General features: G+C 33.2%; 3 protein-coding genes and 2 long non-coding RNA genes across 32 annotated transcripts; 3 read left to right on the top strand and 2 right to left on the bottom strand.

Moving 5' to 3' along the window:
* Window positions 1-2783: 2783 nt before the first annotated feature.
* Window positions 2784-3605, bottom strand: LOC147930023 (uncharacterized). The gene is made up of 2 exons (XR_015578807.1): window positions 3217-3605; window positions 2784-3119 (listed from the first exon to the last, which is right to left on the bottom strand). It is a non-coding gene; the product is annotated as an uncharacterized LOC147930023 (long non-coding RNA).
* A 2564-nt stretch (window positions 3606-6169) lies between these two features.
* LOC104737632 (transcription factor bHLH57-like) lies at window positions 6170-8580 on the top strand. Its single transcript, XM_087480099.1, has 4 exons — window positions 6170-6525; window positions 6852-7314; window positions 7429-7830; window positions 8138-8580. Exons 2-4 carry the CDS (start codon window positions 6862-6864, stop codon window positions 8249-8251), a joined length of 969 nt encoding a protein of 322 aa, XP_087336225.1. The 5' UTR covers window positions 6170-6525; window positions 6852-6861; the 3' UTR covers window positions 8252-8580.
* Window positions 8581-10003: 1423 nt separating this feature from the next.
* On the top strand, window positions 10004-13067 carry LOC104737631 (uncharacterized). 28 transcript variants are annotated; one of them, XR_015578905.1, is made up of 10 exons: window positions 10027-10263; window positions 10442-10524; window positions 10627-10691; window positions 11202-11301; window positions 11427-11458; window positions 11731-11780; window positions 11852-11879; window positions 12008-12059; window positions 12146-12230; window positions 12562-12797. It is a non-coding gene; the product is annotated as an uncharacterized LOC104737631 (long non-coding RNA). The 28 variants fall into 28 exon arrangements; XR_015578885.1 differs by having other exon boundaries at window positions 11424-11458; window positions 11984-12050; XR_015578886.1 differs by having other exon boundaries at window positions 11424-11458; window positions 11984-12059.
* A 1312-nt stretch (window positions 13068-14379) lies between these two features.
* LOC104738527 (aquaporin TIP1-3) lies at window positions 14380-15361 on the bottom strand. The gene has a single exon (XM_010458691.2). It carries the CDS (start codon window positions 15323-15325, stop codon window positions 14567-14569), a length of 759 nt encoding a protein of 252 aa, XP_010456993.2. The 5' UTR covers window positions 15326-15361; the 3' UTR covers window positions 14380-14566.
* A 187-nt stretch (window positions 15362-15548) lies between these two features.
* On the top strand, window positions 15549-17632 carry LOC104737630 (soluble inorganic pyrophosphatase 5). The gene is made up of 9 exons (XM_010457850.2): window positions 15549-15728; window positions 16064-16202; window positions 16301-16329; window positions 16421-16486; window positions 16569-16676; window positions 16770-16835; window positions 16933-17053; window positions 17139-17220; window positions 17304-17632. The coding sequence occupies exons 2-9, from the start codon at window positions 16064-16066 to the stop codon at window positions 17344-17346; spliced, it is 654 nt and encodes a 217-aa protein (XP_010456152.1). The 5' UTR covers window positions 15549-15728; the 3' UTR covers window positions 17347-17632.
* The last annotated feature ends 272 nt before the right edge of the window (window positions 17633-17904 follow it).

The following is a 17904-nucleotide window of genomic DNA, read 5'->3' as shown; positions in this document are numbered from 1 at the left end:
AGAATCTTGGGAGCAAAGAAACTCACCAATGAAGCTAAAAGGAGGGTGTGCCAAAGATAGGTGAAAAACCGTGGCAGAACAGGTGAAGTCTCTCTCGCATAAAAGCCTTGGCTATGGAGATTAAGGCTTCCACACAAAGCTTGCGGTCGGTGTGACACGGACAAATGATAGTTCAGATTTCCCGGCGAATGATAACAGGTGGTTGATAGTGATAACGGGTTAACATTACAGATAAGAGTGAATTTCTTTGGGTGGTGGCTGGAATAACTAGCTAGTATTGACAAAGGGTGACTATTGACAAAGGAACATACAAAAACATAGTCAAACTGGCAATAAGAGTTCAGAATTGTATCGCCTAATAGCTTTGGAGCCAAGGGAGAAGAGATGATTACCACATAAGGAGCATAACCAGTGCTCTATCTATCTGATGGAAACATCCTAGCAGTCTAATCGGTGTATGCCTCGAGAGGAGTCTTCTACCTAAGAGGACATACTCGCGATTTGGACCTTGATAAGAGCTAGGAGTTTTAAAAGAGTAGGAAGAAGTTGACCTGGATATTTGGAAGTTGGGCTGAGACTGATAAACTGCTAGAGAACAGGATGTGCGGTGGCTGGTCGGAGTGGGTTAATGTTCCAGTGATAAGAACATCTCCGATGAACACAGAAACAGTCCAGCCAAGCTCTGTTGGTGGTGAGTAAATAATGCGGAGGTCCAGCAGATCGGTAAGACCGTAGCCCTGAAGAGAAACTCGTCGTGCACCGTCGACGTCTTCCCTCGGAAAGGCGCATCTGATGGTTCAGACGGGTATTCCTCTGCCATCAACAAAATCAAGGTGAAGGACTCTTCAGGTGAGAACAGGAATCCAGAATTTGATTTATACAGCACAGTGGACAATCGATCCGCTATCGTAGAACCTGGGACTATGTATAGATAAATGGAAATCGCCGGATACCACCTTTTTACTTTGCGATAGAAACTATCCAGATCTAGATTTTGTAAACTTTTAAAAAGTAGCCAAAAGGTTAAGAAAATGGGGAAAAAATACAAGAAAGGAAAAGGAGAAGAAGAAGGATGGGAGCAAGGAAGGAAAATAACACAGATCTCCTGACGCCGGCGAGCCAAAGCTACACGGAAGTCAAAAAAATTTTGCGAAAAGGTTTTGTCTCAACCGTCTAAAACTGCTATTGCCTATACAAATATTCAAACCATCTCATTTCTGTTTGCAAATCTACTTTTTAAAAAGATGCTAGATTACTATTCAATTTTTCTTTAATATGATATTACCTTTTCAGAAAAAAAACAATGATAAAGCAAAGTGTAATAGGAAGGGTGAGAATCGAGCCTTTGACTTCATTGACAACTCCATATACTCAATTAAGGATTTGAGTTCCTACCCTTATGTTGTTTCAAAAACATTATATCAAATAAACTTAAAAAATTTCATTACATAGTTTTTTTCAGTAAGACTTTTCTTTTTTTTTCAGTAAGACTTTTCTTCTTTTTCTTTGTGGATTTACTGACACGCCAAACACTTTATTTATAGATTCTTTTCATATGAGCTTATCTTGTTGTTGTCAAAAAAACAAAAAAAAACAAAAAAACAAAAAAGTTTTTTCAGTAACAGACAATATTGAATGATAACATTTATTACAGATTATATATGAACAAAATGATGAATTTCTATTTCTGGCCAATTGCATAATAGATGTGAGATTTCTATAGACGAAATTAGAAACCTAACTCCTCTACTCTACGCCTTCCGGAAACAAGTCAAATCGAATAAAGTGAATTGAGAGACAATACATGGAATTGATCTTAACACAAGTGGGTAAATCCATTTCTATGTTCGCTCGTCTAAATCTCACGTATGATCAATATATCATATACTTCTGGTATCTTATCTTCTGCTATATGAATAATATATCATATAATAATATGTAAATTATTGGTAACACTATATACATATGAGTAAGTCCTACATTACTATGACGAAATATAAGTATTATAATTTAGAGTGTAACAATGTATATTCGTAATGGCTGAAGAATTAGTTCACAAATTAATACTGATAGATAGTTCTTGTGTTTAGTATGTGACATGGTCTTATTTGGTGGATAATGTAATAGACCCTAGACAAAACTTGTAAACTTTTTTTGTTCTTTATCGAATAGTATGATGAAAAGATCGTGTCTGTTAATTCTTCGATAATGTTAGAATAAAATTGGATAGCAAAATTCCAATTTCTTCTATTCATACATCACTTTTCCTTTGCTTCATACTTTTTTTTTTATCCTTGCTTCATACTTCGTTGGCGTATTTTACAAATTTAATTGATCATTATATTAGGTTGCATGTGAATATTGGACTCACTTAGTCACTGATGCACTGTACAAAATCCAAGTTCAATAAAAAAAGACTTCCACTACAAGAAAACAGTTGAATTGAGATGGAAGTTTATCTAGTTAATCCCTCACAAAATAACTATAGCAAGGGATTTGCGAGGGAAGTCAATTCCTCGCAATTCGCTTCTCGCAAAATGGTCAACGTTGCAAATCCTTCGCAATATTTGCTAGGAACTAAATCCCTCGCAAAATCATTGTAAATTGCGAAGAATAATAACGATAGCAAATTTCTTGCAATTTTATTCCTAGTACATCCATTGCAGAATTTGCTATGGATTTGCAAGGAAACATAAGAAAAATTGAAAAACTATTAAAAATTAAATTATTTATAAATTTAAAATTTTATTCATTATATATATATTTATAGATTTAGTGACACGTTTTTAAAAATTAATATATATTGATATTAATAAACCATCCAAACCGGGAATTGATTAAGAGTTACATAATTAAACCAGTTACAAGATGTCGGTTAAACCGGACACTAAAATTAACAAACAAAAAACTCTAATCCGACAGCCGCAACCCGATTCCGTTTGTTGACGAGCCCCCTTACCAGCTGCTAGTATGTCGCCTCTTGGCCAATTAATCCCTCAAAAATGATCTTCAAACCAACCGGATTTGAGATTAAGCAACCCTTTCTTCTTCTCCTTGCAACTTTCTTTCCCATTCACGCAAGTCCTTGCTCTGCTTTGACAAAGTTGCTCTTCAGTGGTCTGAGAAATTAGAAAAAAAAAAAACAAGTTGAGGCAAAGAAGCAAAGAAACGACACAAAGATAAATGATTCAACATACAAAAAAATCTAATACGTACTCAGCAATGTAGGAACATTGCTCCCTTTGAAGAGAACTTTCTCGAGCTTCCACTTCCTTTGCCTTCCTCTCCACTTCTGAAAGTCTTGCATCAACAGAGCTTTGCCTCAACTTCAAGAGATTTTTCTTCGACACTTCTTACCAAGAAGAGGAGTTCGGATTCATGGATCTTCGGACAACAGATCTAGATCTTGCTCTGTCTTTTTTCGTGGTGGTGGTGAAATCTCTGGCGGCCGACTTTACTCTTGTTAATGCCTCAATTTCTATGATTATCTTCATCATATTCTGTGTCCGTCAGATTGTGTTCGTCATTAGGGATGGATGAGGAGAAGAGGAGAGGGTCAATAAAAAATAAGGGTAACAATTGTGTCCCTCAGATTTAATCTAATCAACGATGCATGATAAGCTAAAATACCAATTCATATCTCTATGAACTAACCAATGGAAACTCAGTATCTTTTGGTTTATTAATTTAGTAATCTGGAGTATTATTTGATACATTATAGGTAGACAAAATATCTTAAACATATTTGTAAATTTATTAATATGCTTAGCTTTTGAGTTAAACATATCTTAAACATATATGTATAATCATTAATTTGCTTAGCTTTTGAGTTAAACGTATCTTAAACATATTTACAAAATGGTTATATTTTTTGGTTTAATAGCTTCAGAGAATTTTGAAATTTTGAAATTTTTTATTTTTTTTCTAAGTATTGTACTTAAAATATATTTTATATTTGAATTTCTGATTTAATTATTAAATTTCAAAGTTTAAAATTTAAGGATTAGAGCTTATGATTTAGGATTTGTACAAGGTTTAAAATTTGGGTTTAGTTTTATGATTTTATGGTTTTTGTGATTTAGTTTATATAATTAAACAGTCACAAAACAATCATAAAAGAGTCATTTATATAATTGGGATTTTAGCTTTGAATATATAATAATAATTGAAGTTTAGGTTTAGATATTTAAATTTATTAGTAAATATATAGTATTTTTAAATATTGTTTTTATGTAAAGTAAATATATATGTATATTTTTTATATATTGGTTTTATGTATATAGAATGGTTATTTTTTGGTTCTACGGTTTATATATGATTTAATTTTCATGATTAGGATTTTTAAAGTTTAAACTTTAAAGATTAGAGTTTATGATTTAGAATTTTGAGTTAGGGTAAGGGTTTGGGATTTATGTTTAGGGTGTGAAATTAATATTATTAAACTAATAAAAGATAAAAAAAATGTAAAAGTTACATTTTCTTAATTTATATGAAAAAGTTTAAAATTTATTTGTTGAACATTATGAACACTGAGATGTATTTGAATTCAAATTTGATTAAATACTCTAAGTAGTTTTCTGAATTTATTTTCTCAATTTGCAATACATTTGCGATGGCTCTAGCAATTCCATCGCATTTCCCATGAAAATTTGCTATGAATACTATCATCGCAAATCCGTCGCAAATTTGCAATGGATTTGCGAGGAATAATAATTTATCTCATAAATACTTCGCAAATTTGCGGCAGATTTCCATGAACCCACTCCGTCGCAAATTTGCGAGGAATTTGCGAGGAATTTTATGTTCGTAGCAAATGTCTCGCAATTCCATCGCAAATTTGCGAGAAATAATGTCGCTCCCAAATTTTCCTAGCAAATTGATTGTTTTCTTGTAGTGTTCAAAGTAGAATAAAAACATCTATAGTTTGGGAGAAGGAAACAAAACCAAAAATGAAAGGTAAATTTCTTTTTGGGGGAGAGTACTGTTGTTTACCCTATAGACCAAGGCACTGAAATCGAGTTGGTATTATTAGGACACTTAACGTTTGGCACCCATGGCCTTGGCCATGTGCATTGTTCGTCTTCTTCTTCAAGGATAATATAGTCACTGTGAATTTCTTTTAAATATTTACGTCAACACACCAAATTGGGAAATACTTAATATTAAGGATAACGACCCATAAGGTTCTCGTTATAGCTCGATTAAGAGAGAAAAAAGAACAAAAGTAAATGAAATAGCTGAAGTAAAAGACATGAAAACCCTTTTTAGGAGAAAACTAATTATTAAAAGAAATAGGAGAAGAAGAAGAGGAAGAAGCAAGAAAGGGTTTGGTCTTCTTTTCTGATTCTGAAACTGTCTTAATAAGAGTGAGAAGTACTGTTCATGGAAAGTGTGTCCCTACCAAACAAAACTGTCCTCACTGCCATCTTCAATAATACTTTACGGGGACCCCTCTCTCTAGTCCTAGTCCCAACGCACCATCTCATTGTTGTGTCTACAAAATACAGATTTACATATATATATATATATACTGTATATAGTATAGTAGCTATGTGGATTTAGCCACTTCCTAACAGTTGCAGTCAGATTGTATTGGGAACAAAATGAAATATATATATACGGCTAATGTGTAACCCGAGTGATGCCAACACATCAACGTAGAAGAAGATTAGTTGGATAATGACTGTTAATTACTAACTAACTATCCTAATACTTTTTTTTGTTGAATATAACTCTTTTATGGGTTACACTTATTATATTTTCTGGACGACCGAAATATCAAATATCAGATCCTATGTTTTGCCTATGAAACATAAAACGTCTGCGTTTAAGCCATATCAATCCAAACACTGCTTTTTTTAATGGTGAGGTAAGATAAGCGCTTCACATTGACCACATAGTCAAAGTTAAAACTAGTTAATAACAAAACACAAAAACCAAAAGAGTATTTTTGTTGTCTCCATCCAAAGAAAAAATATAGAATTTAGGCTAAACAAAAATATTAGAAATCTAAAGAAGACAAAATTATATAAATTTGATCTGGAGGACAGGACACCTACAGATATTGTTTGCCTCAGAATATTAAGATTATATTCAAAAAGAAATTTTTTTTATTTGTTTTCAACCTCAAATATTAACAAATTTAAAATTCGGATATATATTTATATCTATATGTAAAATACATAAAACGACTATTTAGAATTTCACGGCTTAAGGGTTTTTATTCTTTATTTTTCCATCCTTCGTTTTTATTCATGCACGCACCGAACCTCTTCTTCTCTCCCTTATGCCTTCTCTCTTTTTTTATATATGTGGAAGCTGCATTTATTAAGAAAACTAGAAAGTGTCAAACCCCAAAAAGAATGTTTTTGGCTGAGAGGAGAGAGAAGATGAAGAAGATGTTGTAAATTTGAAGACTACTTGAGGGGAAAGAGACCAATACAAACCCAAATTTTCATAAATTATTACTTCATCAGAAGAAGTCCCATTCGAGAGAGTTCTCCTAAAGCTTCAATTGTTTCTCATGTAAGCCTCTCTTGTAATTTATTTTTTTACTTCCTTAAATTCTCATAGAATACTGTTTTGTTTTGTGCATTTACTCTTCTTCTTCTTCTTCCTCCTTTTAATTTGGATGATATAACATTCAATGCTTTAAATTTCATTTACAAAAACTTATCCAAATTCTGCAACATTCCTTATTTCTCATAATTTAATGTTCTCTCCTCGTACATCCTCTTTGTTGTTCTGTCTTAAGAAATCCACCCACCAAACCATTAATTTCTTTAAAGTTCCATTTTTTTCGAAAAGGGTAACCTAAAAAACTATTCTTTTTCTTTTTCTTTTTGTTGAAGCTAACTAATTATGGGAGGATTAATGAGATTTGGTGAATTAGAAGAACAATTTTCTCAGCTTTCAGACACTACTATAGAAGAGAAGGTCCCATTTCTACAAATGCTTCAATGCATAGACCCAAATTTTACAACAGCAGAACCATTTCTCCAATCATTTCTCCAGATCCAAACCCTAGAACCAAAGAGCTGTCACACTCACACCCTTGATGCAACAACCATCAAAAGAGATCCGGGTCAAACAGATGACCCGGACAAGGATCCGAGAACAGAAGACGGAGGAGCAGCAACAACGACGGTCCTCAAAGAAAAAAGAAAACGGAAACGTACAAGAGCTCCAAAGAACAACGACGAAGTTGAAAACCAAAGAATGACTCACATTGCCGTCGAACGTAATCGAAGACGACAAATGAACGAACACTTAAACTCCCTCCGGTCTCTCATGCCTCCTTCGTTTCTCCAACGGGTAACAAAATGTTTTAACGCTTCTTTTAATCTTTCTTTTTTTTCTAATGAAAACGTTTCACACTAGTCTTTCGCTATATTTAGCTTAAAGAAGAAAACGTTTTTGTTTCTTTAGGGTGATCAAGCTTCGATCGTGGGGGGAGCAATAGATTTCATAAAGGAACTAGAGCAACTCTTGCAGTCTCTAGAAGCTGAGAAACGAAACGATGGAACTAACGAAACTCCTAAAACGGCGTCGTCTACTTCATCTTCGTCTCGTCCATGTACTACTAACTCTTCTGTTTCTAGCGTCTCGACGACGTCGGAAGGTGGATTTACGGCGAGATTCGGCGGTGGGGAGACGGCGGAAGTGGAAGCTACGGTGATACAGAACCATGTGAGCTTGAAGGTTCGGTGTAAGAGAGGAAAAGGACAGATCTTAAGAGCTATTGTCTCCATTGAAGAACTAAAGCTTACGATTCTACATCTCACTATCTCTTCTTCCTTTGACTTTGTCGTCTACTCTTTCAATCTTAAGGTATTTAAAATTCTTTAATCTTTATTTACATCTTATAAACAGTTTCAGTTTCCCCTAGCTTAAGCAAATTAAGCATTAGTATTGTAAGTAGACTCTTATGTAGCTAGCAGTTGATTTGACTTTTTGAGGAAAATTAAGGAATCTACATTTTTAGAGATCTTTTGTTAAGAAACTGAAAATGCATGATAACATAAATACTTGAAAATGTATGTGCCTAGAAATGTGTCTTTTAAGGTTTTTGTAAACTAGTTGCTAAGTTTTGTTTGATTTTGGAGAGATGAGAAATGAATGGTGTTTGCGCATGCAGATTGAAGATGGTTGTAAATTAGGATCAGCAGATGAGATAGCGACGGCCGTTCATCAGATCTTCGAGCAAATCAACGGTGAAATGATGTGGTCAAATCTTAGTCGAAGAACTTAGTTGACTTTTGAGTTTTTTTCCTTTCTTCTAGTTCTATTCTACCTAGTGATGTGTGTTACTTTAGTTTACAAAAGAAGAGAAGTAAAATAAATAAAACAAAAAGGAAAAACCAAATAGGTGAGATTTTTTTGGGGTAGCTAGTTTTATTAGCTTTTAGCTTTTAGACTAGCCGCACGGTTCTACATAGACATTACGAAGCATGTCAAAGAAAAAGAGGAGAAACAATGACATTATGAAAAAGGTTAGATTGCCTGTAATTTTCGAATAGAGCTGTAATAGTAAATTACAAATTCAGAAGTTAATTACTAGTATAAAACATCAGTTTCCAATTCCCATCTACAAAAAAATGTATAAAAATTTCCATTTCTATATAGGGGAAGTTTAGAAATTGACTTTGTTAGTCCGTAGTAGAATGGTTACGGAAATGGAAACAAATAGAATTAAAGCTGAAAACATCATTACAATGTTTACAAAGAACAAGAGGTCGTCGTCTTCACACTTTCGCATTCTCTATTTAAGATTTTATTTTGCATATATCCCTACTTTTTGTTTATATATCTTCCATGCGTCTGACAAATCTGTGCTTTGATAGAAAAGGACACAGCTATCGTATAATATCAAAAAACATATTTTTTTTTTTGTTTCATCGACGTCTATAGACTTAGATTAGATCTCTAGTAAAACAATGAAAAAGGTGACAGAAAATTTAATATTCCAAAATAAAAAAAAGCATCGTAAAAGGAAGTCTATGGTCCGAGTCTCATTGACACATCCGTCTCACTTGTTATACGTAAAACTTTAGCCTACTACACTACACAATAACACATTACTTTTATTCAAAGAGTTATTTATTCTATTGATTTCTCATTTCCAAATACATTAATTACATTACTACTTCTAATATTTTGGATTAAAAAAATATAAAATCAGAATAAAAATATGAAAATTATGCAATGTGTGTGAATAATAGTAGTAAAACTAAAAACTAGTATTATTATACAGACAGTAGTGATACAATTATCTAATTATTGTGTGTGTGTGTAAGAGTGAAGGACAAGATCAGATGTCAGAGATCAATAGACTGGGTAACAACTCTCTTCTTTTCCAACTTTTTGGTCAAAGTCAAACCATTTGGTCATTTTTTTTACAGTACGTTTTTCAAGTAAAGTAAATAATTATTGAATAATACAGTATGTGTATAATATTTACTCATTTTATTTTGGGCTTTAAACAAAAGCCCTTTAGATATTGTGAAAAAGATGAAATCCAGTTAACTGTATACTAGGATCGGATTTAGCACGGGGGAATATTCGTTATTATATAATCGGTTTTTATAGATTGAATTATGTATAATATAATTTGATTTAAAATTTATAAGATCATAATAGGGAATCATAATGTGAGATAAATTTGGGTAAAGAATAGAGAAATCATTTTGACAATTTTAGTAGTAAAAATATAAATATACATATATAAATATACATATAGATAATAACAATTATAAATATTACTGGCTGTGTAACATATAGATAAAAAGTATGAATTTGGAGGTACTGATTTCGTGAGTTAAATTAATTGTCTTTTTATTTAAATAATTGATTTACAAATTTATATCATTAGCCAAATGAGTTATATAATTTTGATTATATTCAAAAAGCCAAAAAAAGAATTATGTATCTTACTGGGCTTAAATGGGCCGGGTCAGATAATAATTCAATTTTGAAAATTGTAAATGGAAGATGAATAGATTATGTGTTTTGTAGAAACACATAATTATTATTTTTTTGTCAAAGAAATCGAAACATTCACTCTTTTCTTTGATCTCGAAAGAGGTACTTTGAGAAAAAATTCCGAAACGTCATACAGTGATCAAATCGTCCTAAACCCCCAAATATTGTTCGATGATTGAAGGAAGAAAGGTCTACATCAAATAGATTCACTGATCAATGGATTCCAAATTGAGCTTTCGGTGTATTCTTCCCTACGACCTCCGCGCCAAATCGATTAATAGGGTAAGCTGTTATGATTCCGTGAATCATCCTTTGATAAGACAGTTAATTCAATTGCTCCCCATATCGAATTAAACATTATCGAGATTGAAATAATTTTTCTGTGTTTGAAATTAGTAATTGTTGCTCTGTATTGACCTTTTGTGAATTTTGATCTGTATTTTTCTTTATGATATTGCAGGGATCAGTAAACGATTTTAAGCAGTTAAAAGAGGATGATTCTTCTGGAAAAGAAGAAACTACAAAGAAGACTTGATTATATATGTAAGCTTTGAATTCTTCTTCGTCAATTTTTTTGTCTCAACTCCGCTAAAGTTTTTAACTTTTTATTTTGTTGTGTGTTGTATATATGAGAGCACTTCTCAGGTATCCCGAATGAGCCATTTACCAAACTGACAATGAGCTAAAATACTTGAATCCTTCTAAATTTGGTTAGTGTTTTCTTCACCTATTTACGATTCATATTCTGTACTTGAAATTTTTGATTAGCATATTTATTTTTAAAAGGCTCAGTTCATATTCATATTCTATTTTTAGTATATGAATATGTAACATATTCTATTTTTGATTATCACATATTCATATTCATATTTTGAAGGTTATAAACTTAAAAAGTACCCCAAATTGTACATGCTAAACGTTCATCCTGTATTCAACACAAGCAAGTTATTATTTTCATGCATATTAGTTATTTAAAACGCAATTTCAATTAGTGTAACTATCTTACCGAGTGTCCCTGAGTTCAAACTCAAGCTTCTTCTTCACCTTGTTATCCACTTCATGGATTCTCATTTCACCAACATTGACAACTTGGCCAATAACATCTAAAAGTTCAACATTTGTTTGGTAAATGTAATTATATATATATATATATATAAACGGATAAATTAAAATACTTATAACAGAATACAAACCAATCAAGATGTTCTCATTGAATGCAGGATCGTTAAAAATGCTTTGGAAATCCATAAAGTCAAGATACATGTCATCAGATAATGACGCGCATGAGACAATTGTGGAAGTGTTCAACAAAGACATACGGTAAATGAGCTTTGTGACCCTAAATTTTCCAGTTGCCTTAGTCAACGAAAAATTCTCTATGATTCTCCACTGACCAGGCACGATCTGTCTCTGAAACTTATATAGTTGTTGTTTCTTGACAGTAGAATGGATCAAAGTACCCTAAACTGGAAAAAAGGTGAGTACAATCAGGTGTTCTCTAATTTTTCGTAGATTTGTACAATGATTATTAAACTTACCGAGACATCACCTAGGACCATTTCGATGGTCTCACCGGAGAAAGTGGTTTCATTCTGCCAACTATGAATGATTTTCACTTGGATTTTCCAGCAAGTCTTGAATGGCTTGATCGATGATAGATCAGTTATTGGAAAATTTGCTGCCATTTTAAAAGGTATTACGATTGATGAATTGATGAACTGAAAGTAAATGACAATTGTGTATTTATAGGTAGACGTGTATAATTCATTCGTCGAGGTTAAGGTTTACAGAATATTCAGGTAATTATTCTCATATCCTAATAGGATATCAAAATATTGAAAGTAACGATTTGTGGATGTTGTTATTGTAGGATAGTGTTGAATGCGGTTTATTGATTGGTAAGATTTAGTATCCTAATAAGTATGTTGAGATTGGCGTAAATATATTTTTAAAGATATGATATCTTTGATTGCTCATATTCGTTTTTCTTAAATGGTTTCAGAATGTTTTTCTTAATTGGTTTCAGCGATTTCCGCATGTACTTTGTTACTTTAGGATAATCTTGATTGGTAAGATTGGTAAGATTTAGTATCATATGATATCTTTTCTTTCTCATAGTTGTTTTTCTTAAATGGTAAATGTGATTTTTTAAAAATGGTTTCAGCGATTCCCGGATGTAGTTGGTGAGATATGATTTTTGATTCTAAAGCTGCGACATGTAACCGGATGGTCCATTTAATATTTCACGGGTATTTCTAATCCGTATCCATTTAGTTAATCTCGGGTTATTTTCACTAAATTGACCCGACCCGAAGAAGATTATGTACTTCTCTTTTACTAATATAGGGATAGGCCTATTTATTTAAATCCATGTTAGAAATGCCAAAAGATTACTAGCTTTATGAGTCAAATTCGTGGATTGAGGTTTTTGATTAGAGAGTCTTTATTTGATATTGAGTTACAAAACTCGAAGGATGTGTTTGTTTAATGATTGTTATTTGATCTTTTTGAAGAATACTGTATTTTATAGTTGTAAAGAGTTTGTAGTGTTTTCTAAATAAATATTGAAAATTATAACAGCTTAAACATTGATTTACAACATCAAGCGACAACTACCCGAAGCTGCAGGATCTTCTCTTGATCTGGTTCCGCTCTCTCTCCCCCTCTTTATCTTTTTCTTGTTCTTGTTATTTCAGTTCCTTGTTCCGGGCTTGTTCACCCCTGTGTTTGTTGTTGTTTTATGGCACCCATTACTCTAACTATGTAACCCCTTATGAAGTTAATTATAATACCAGAAATTTTAAGAAAAAAAAAAATCAAGCGACAACGACATATTTGTTTTTAATACAAGTTTTAGTGGTTGGTTTTACATATTATATTCAAGTTCGTCAGACGTGACTCTCGTGAGATCATCACTGCACGAAGATGAAGGCGGCGATGGCGAAAACTAATGCTTCCTTGAATCCGTTAGTAAAAGTTAAATCTTTTTTTATTCAATTATAGTGTTTTTATTTATTTTTGTGTGTGTAAATATTATTCTTGTGTAAAACCTCCAAAAATATTTAATGATATTTACATATTGAGAATTGGTCAATTGATATAATTATAACATTTTAGTGTGGACTTTTTTAAATCATCAAGCAAATATCATGTATATATGTAATAAATACACAACAATTCAATTCCTTCTACTTTGTTATCTATCCGACTATTGACATTTTTTTTGTATGTGTTTTTAATGTCAAGAAACTATTGATTATTCGAGAACTCATACATAGAAAAAATATTGGTTTTTATTTTTTCTTTCTTTCACTAAAGGTTTTATTTTAACAAAAATATTGAGTTCTCTTTTTCTATGTGAAATGATGATTAGTGCCGGCTTAACTAGGGGCGGGCAATGCGACCGTCCCGGTTACATAGATTAAAGAGGCATATACGTATAAGAAAAGGGGCACAAAACATTTTTTGTAAGTTTAAGGAGCAAAATTAAAAAAAATTGTAAATTAAAGGTGCACAAAAAAAATTTGTTAGCTAGAAAAGACACAGAAAAAAATTTATAAACCAAAGAGACCCAAAAAAAATCAATAAATTTTTCGATAGGTTAAGGAGCATTTTTTTTTTAAGTTGACCAGAGACATGAAATATGTTTAAGCTGCAGTGATAATGCTCTAACATAGTATAAAGTTATATCCTACGACCATTAATATATATATTATTATATCTTATAAATCCACGACGTTATAATGATTGGGGAGGGTTGTGGGATGTAGATCGAGACTCGACGGTATCAAATCTCGTCATCGCACTTTGCTTGAACGTGCAAGCGACTGCCAAACGCGTTTGTTTAGAGGAATAACCGGGACACCGAGATACCGTTAATACATATAAAATAAATCTAACTTCATATTTCAATCTAATTAATTATAAACAAAATTTTAACATCTGTAACCCATTTTATATGACACACATAGTACATACGGCAATTCCACCAAACGTGAATTTTTCTGTATTTTTGATCTGCTAACCTTTAAAGCAAAATTTTAATATTCTGCTAGCCTAATCGAATGAATAAATTGTCTCTCATTCTTTTTTCATTCTGTATTAGATTGCTTCCTTTTTATTTGTTCGTTTTAAATAATTAAATCCACTCAAATATATAATTAAACAAGATTCACATAATAGAACGTGCTTACGTGCATGGGCCAACTAACCATATATTACATAGTATTGATAATAGCGGGTCCCATTACGTATATTTTATATGTTTTCACTATGGAAGCATAATCTCAAGAATATGCCATCACATAGAATTCGTTGTACATGAATTCTTCTTACGTGTGGCTGAATACTACTACGTACGTAAATCCAAGATATATAATAATTTAATCTAATTTGAAATTAATGTTAAATTCTCCATCAATCGATTTATTAATCACTTAAAAACAACATACTGTATGTAGTAGAATCAACATTTCAGCCACACAACTAAAAAAACATTAGAAAAAGACACATGAGAGAATAAATAACATCAATATCTCTCACAATACCCTTTAGTAGGACACACCAGGAGATTTAAAACCCTAACTTAGAAATCATTAGAAGGAAGTGGTTCATGTCCATTACTACTGATAAAGATAGTGTCATAAACAATAGCTGCAATGGCTGCACCGATAAAAGGACCAACCCAATAGACCCAATGATTCGTCCACGTCCAGCTAACCACGGCCGGACCAAACGAAACCGCCGGGTTCATAGAGGCTCCGTCGAACGCACCACCGACGAGAATATTAGCTCCAACGATTAACCCAATCGCTAAAGGAGCAATGATTCCAATATCACCTTTCTTAGGATCCACGGCAGTAGCGTAAACCGTGTAAACTAACCCAAACGTCATCACAATCTCGAAAATTACGGCATTCCACGGTGTGACTCCATAGGATAGCGAGAACGCTGACGTTTCCATACCGCCTGTGCTTACCTTAAGCAACAAGCAAGCTACAACTGCACCAAGTAACTGAGCGATCCAATAAAGAATAGCTCTTAACAAGGTAATGTTTCCGCCTATAAAAGCTCCGAACGTAACGGCGGGATTCACATGGCCGCCTGAAACGTTTGCTCCAACGGAAACCGCAACGAACAACGCAAACGCATGTGACAAAGACGCGGCCACAAGACCCGAAGGTGTGGCTGGACCATCTCCGGTTAGCTTCCCATAAGCCATCCCAGAGCCTTGACCCGCGAAAACGAATATAACCATGGAGAAAAACTCCGCGAAAGCAGCTCTAATCGCATCGGGGCGACTAGCTTCTCCCGGCGTTCCAATCGCGATTCTGTTGATAGCCATTGTTACAAATATTTTTTTTTGCTTTCTTAGCTTATCTTTCTTGCTTCACTAAGTTGCTTCACTAAGTTTATATAGTTTAAGGGGGGGGGGGGGGGGGGGGGGGGGACACGTGTGTGTTGGAGAATCGTTCAAGAGAGTGAGATTAGTGTTTTACGGTAGGCCCCTTGTTTTAAGAGATGGAACGGTGATTAATTAAATCATGTTTGATTAATAACTTAATGACGTATTTATTTATTTTCAAAGCTTGATCCGTTTATTTCGGTTTCTATAAATACCAATATGGTTCGCAATTGAAGAGCACGCGCTTTACTGTTTTCTCTTCCTCTTTGTCACTTTATTTTTTTCTTCTCCATAGTTTCCGCAAGATTGTTCTGTGTGTTCTCTTCTTGAAAACGATTCCAAGGTACGACTTTTTTTCTTATTTTTTTTGGGTTCTTGATTTGTTGCGTTGCGTATCATCGATGTTTTGATCCTCTAGATTTATCACGAAATGAACGATCGTTAGTATTTTAACTGAATTATGTGGATTTTTTTCACGATTTTTGTAGACTTGTTGGATCTTGAATATGATATTATTTTACTAGTAGAATCTGATGATAGATGTGAAATCTTTGCGTGATGGATCGTGTGATCAGCGTCACTAGTTATGACTTTAGATTTTAGAGGTGAACTGATCAATGACAATTAATTAACAAGATTCTAACATTTGGTTCTGTTTTTGCTCTGTTTATTTATTAGATGAATGGAGAAGAAGAAGTGAAAACGAATCAATCTCAGAAGAAGCTTCAGCAACCTACACCACGTTTAAACGAGAGGATTCTCTCATCTTTGTCTAAGAGATCGGTTGCTGCACATCCATGGCATGATCTTGAAATCGGTAATTTAAGATTTTGTGTGTGTTTTGGAGTCTTTATATATAGCTGGCTGATTTAGAGTCTTTTTTCTGAACTTAAAATTATTATTTGTGTACTACAGGACCTGGAGCTCCAGTGATCTTCAATGTGGTAAAGTCTTATGCTTGATGATGTGTGTTGTGGTTTTGAGTAGATCACAAAGTGAGAATCTTAAATCATTTGACTTTTTTGTTTGAATCAGGTTATTGAGATCTCAAAGGGGAGCAAGGTCAAGTATGAACTTGACAAGAAAACAGGACTCATCAAGGTAAGAAGATCAAATCTTGGAGAATGATCTGAACTTGTGGGGGAAACCAATCTTTAAGTGTTTTTGAATGTGGATCTCGCAGGTTGATCGGATTCTGTATTCATCGGTTGTGTATCCTCATAACTACGGTTTTGTCCCACGCACACTATGTGAAGACAATGACCCTATGGATGTTTTAGTTATCATGCAGGTTTGACTCCAAAATCTATAAACTATTTGAAATTTGATGATATGGATGAAATGAAACAATTCTCTTATATCAAAAGTTGATTAAAATGTACAGGAGCCTGTGCTTCCGGGCTGTTTTCTTCGCGCCAGAGCTATTGGTTTAATGCCTATGATTGACCAGGTAAACATCCAACATGTGGTTCCTTTTGGTTCAAGTTTTGTGTAGTGATAATGTAAGCTAATTCTGAGTATTATTTTTGTGTCTAATTGTAAAAAAGGGTGAAAGAGATGACAAGATCATTGCAGTATGTGTTGATGATCCTGAGTATAAGCATTACACTAACATCAATGAACTCCCACCTCATCGTCTCACTGAAATCCGTCGATTCTTCGAAGACTGTATCCTTAAAAACTTTTTGAATCTTCAATCTTAATTCTTTGATGATTCATTTTTTTTTGTTACCTTTAACCGCAAGTTAAACAGACAAGAAGAATGAGAACAAGGAAGTTGCAGTGAATGATTTCCTACAACCTGGTCCTGCTATTGAAGCTATTCAGTACTCAATGTAACTTACTTTCTTATTATGATTCTTTTTAAAAATCTTTTAAGCAAATCTTGATTCTTGATTTTGAAATCTCTCTCTTACAGGGACCTTTACGCTGAGTACATTCTTCACACCCTGAGGAGATAGATTAAAAAAAAGAAAAGGACTTCTTCAAGAACATTCCTGCCATATTTTTGCTCTGCAAACTCAGATTTTGTTGCAGTGAATTTGCAAAAAAAAAAAAAAAAAAAAAAAAAAACAAGAATTTGTGTCTTTTTTTGTTTTGTTTTGAATAAGCACGTGTCTTATATTTTGGCTTTAACGCTTCTTCCTTGTTGTTGTTTTCTCACTTTGTATTTGTGTAACACTGTCTCCTCTTTGAATCTTTCTCTTTTTTTAAAGATAATAATTTCAAGCTTCGATTTGGTTCCAATGAAACCAGAGTTTTTAATAATAAGTGTCACTGTCACTTTAGAAGAGTCCCCCCATTTCCCACATTTGTTTTCCTCTGATATCCAAATCCCAATTAGATTTGCAGAATCAGAATGAGAAATTGTCAGGTGGTGCTGAGTGGGTGAAACTCTCTTTTTTTCTTTTTCTTTTGTCAGATAGTTGGATCTGCTGCTCACCCAAACTGGGCCTGGCCCAGTAAAGATCAATACCAGTCACATTATATCATTCCCTCGATTATACCCCTACTTTTTT

The sequence above is a fragment of the Camelina sativa genome, chromosome 13, assembly GCF_030686135.1.
Source record: "Camelina sativa cultivar CO46 ecotype springtype chromosome 13, ASM3068613v1".
Classification (NCBI taxonomy): Eukaryota; Viridiplantae; Streptophyta; class Magnoliopsida; order Brassicales; family Brassicaceae; genus Camelina; species Camelina sativa.
Note: the sequence above shows the minus strand (reverse complement) of the source record. Positions and strands in the feature narration are given on the sequence as shown.

Excerpts from the sequence above, each read along its gene's own strand:
- LOC104737630 (XM_010457850.2), top strand. The coding sequence starts at position 16,064 with ATGAATGGAGAAGAAGAAGTGAAAACGAATCAATCTCAGAAGAAGCTT. Across the intron at positions 16,330-16,420 it reads CTCCAGTGATCTTCAATGTG|GTTATTGAGATCTCAAAGGG; the intron begins GTAAAGTCTTAT and ends TGTTTGAATCAG. Across the intron at positions 16,836-16,932 it reads TAATGCCTATGATTGACCAG|GGTGAAAGAGATGACAAGAT; the intron begins GTAAACATCCAA and ends ATTGTAAAAAAG.
- LOC104738527 (XM_010458691.2), bottom strand. The coding sequence starts at position 15,325 with ATGGCTATCAACAGAATCGCGATTGGAACGCCGGGAGAAGCTAGTCGC.
- LOC104737632 (XM_087480099.1), top strand. The coding sequence starts at position 6,862 with ATGGGAGGATTAATGAGATTTGGTGAATTAGAAGAACAATTTTCTCAG. Across the intron at positions 7,315-7,428 it reads CTCCTTCGTTTCTCCAACGG|GGTGATCAAGCTTCGATCGT; the intron begins GTAACAAAATGT and ends TTGTTTCTTTAG. Across the intron at positions 7,831-8,137 it reads TCTACTCTTTCAATCTTAAG|ATTGAAGATGGTTGTAAATT; the intron begins GTATTTAAAATT and ends TTGCGCATGCAG.